This window comes from Vollenhovia emeryi, unplaced genomic scaffold, assembly GCF_000949405.1.
Source record: "Vollenhovia emeryi isolate VEMERY1.0 unplaced genomic scaffold, V.emery_V1.0 DF940249.1, whole genome shotgun sequence".
Lineage (NCBI taxonomy): Eukaryota > Metazoa > Arthropoda > Insecta > Hymenoptera > Formicidae > Vollenhovia > Vollenhovia emeryi.
The window spans coordinates 4,947-6,920 of record NW_011966117.1 but is presented as its reverse complement, the minus strand read 5'-3'; the positions used below and the strand labels follow the sequence as shown (position 1 = coordinate 6,920).

At 42.2% G+C, this 1,974-nt stretch overlaps 2 protein-coding genes across 2 annotated transcripts in view; both read right to left on the bottom strand.

The window, feature by feature from the left end:
- The window catches only part of LOC105556189, a gene marked incomplete at its 3' end in the record, with an annotated part of 5,120 nt that extends 4,104 nt beyond the window's left edge, over positions 1 to 1,016 (bottom strand). Inside the window, exon 1 of the mRNA XM_012003270.1 lies at positions 933 to 1,016. Within this exon, the coding sequence (XP_011858660.1) occupies positions 933 to 1,016 (84 nt within the window). The remainder of the gene's footprint in view (positions 1 to 932) is intronic.
- LOC105556186 overlaps positions 283 to 1,974 on the bottom strand; it is a 3,206-nt gene continuing 1,514 nt past the window's right edge. Inside the window, exon 2 of the mRNA XM_012003268.1 lies at positions 283 to 1,974. Within this exon, the coding sequence (XP_011858658.1) occupies positions 1,434 to 1,974 (541 nt within the window). The 3' untranslated portion in view covers positions 283 to 1,433.

Genomic DNA, 1,974 nt, shown 5'->3' with positions numbered 1-1,974 from the left:
TACAAGAATGAGAACGATATGCCGCTTATTATGGATCAGGGATAACTTTCGACCTGACCATGTACTTACGCTCTGTTACTGTTTAACAGTGTATGCTTAATTGCCTTTGTTACCTTTGTTGATGATGCAATAGACCTACGTGAATTGCCCTGTGTCGACCGCGTGCCGATTTGAGGTTATCCGGCTCGAAGGACCATCATGTTCAAGCCACCTTGGCTGAACTGTTTTGTGTATTGTAAAGAATGGATAACCTCGTGTTTAATTTTGCATTTTAGTTTATTGTGGCTATCGGCTCTACACAGGACCAACTTAATCGTGTAAAATCTTGCTTTCGTCCTAACGCCGTGGTTCACTCGCCGCCATATCTCACGGCACAACTTTCTTCCTAAGAAGACAAAAAAACGAAGCGCACGCTGCGCGTACCATCATGCGCAACGCAAAGCGCGCCAAACAAAAATGATCCGAATCGGTTATAATGTAATCGCCTACGGTTTACGAAGGATCTCAACAGGATCTCGATAGCGATCCTAACACTTAGCTTAGCTAATTGTTTTGGTGATACGTAATCTCAAATAACCTAAACCTTAACCTGAACCTGAACGCTATATTAAACATCAAAACGTTAGCTACTGGCATATTGCACGCATTAATTTGATGATAACTTTACACTGGAGACAACAGCTATCCAAAACAGCTCCAGATGAGGTTAAATAATATAACCGGATGGCAAGAATAAAAGAATATCGAGCGCTCGTGCTTCCCTTCCACTTCGACTTGCGATGGGCCGCTTTATATTACTGTATAGTATACAATGGGAAACTAACTTCCCCATTATTCCGACAATTTAGCCTAACGTACAAAAAATAAATTAATGTATAGCAAAATAAACATTAGTTTCGATATAAGAAAACAATCCGTTACGATAAACTCACCAGTGCCATATCCGTCCAAACTTGAGTTACGATCTCTGCATGTTTGCCTGACAGGCGACACAAACGAAGTCTCAAGAAGATCATGTTGCAGTTAAATTAACCTAACTCTTCGGATAGATAATTGCAAATAAAAGAATATGAAGCGCTTTCGATTTCCTTTCACGTCGACTTGCAATCGTCTTTGTATGACTGTACAGTATACAAGGGGGATGTTAATTGTTGTTTAATGATGCAAGGCTCTTGTGAAATCACAATGCTTTATTGCTCTGGTGAGCTACAACCTTCGTACTACGTACTACTTGCTACTACTACTGACGCTCGCTTCCGCATGACGACGGACCCTCTTTTTCGTAAAGGAGGGGGGAACTCGACTTGCGCATACGCTTCTTATAGTAACGGCACCGCCTTACGCTTAAATGCGGATATTTCCCTAACGAAACTACATTCTTAACACTAACTAAACTATATTCTTAACAGCTCGGCCCCCTTGAAAGGTTTCTTTCAACATACAATATCTCTCGGCCGAGTATTGAGATTATCGTCCATAGGAAGCACGCAAACACTACGCGCCGATCGCTTAAATTGTCCTTGAGCGGTTTTTACTGAGACCACTCTAACTACACCATCTCTTCCTGGATGCACGCTAATAATTCGACCAATGTGCCATTGAAGGGGTGGTGTTTGTGTTTTCCTTAAAAGGACCATTCCTTCCTGTAGATTACTATCTCCCTCGGTCCACTTGCTTCTGCGCTGCATCTCAGTCAAACATTCTCGATGCCAGCGATGCCAGAAATCCTGTCGCACCTTTAGTATATGTCTCCAGTGACCAATGCGATTTTCTGGTATATCTGCGTAATCTCCTTCTACCGGCTGTAACAAAAATTCTCCAACGAGGAAGTGAGAAGGAGTTAGGACTGATAAATCTTGGGGATCGTTCGAGCAAGGAGTTAAGGGTCGGGAATTCATGACTGCTTCAATCCCAACAAGAAGAGTATAACACTCTTCGAATGTCAACACAAGACCCTTAGTTACTGCATTGAAA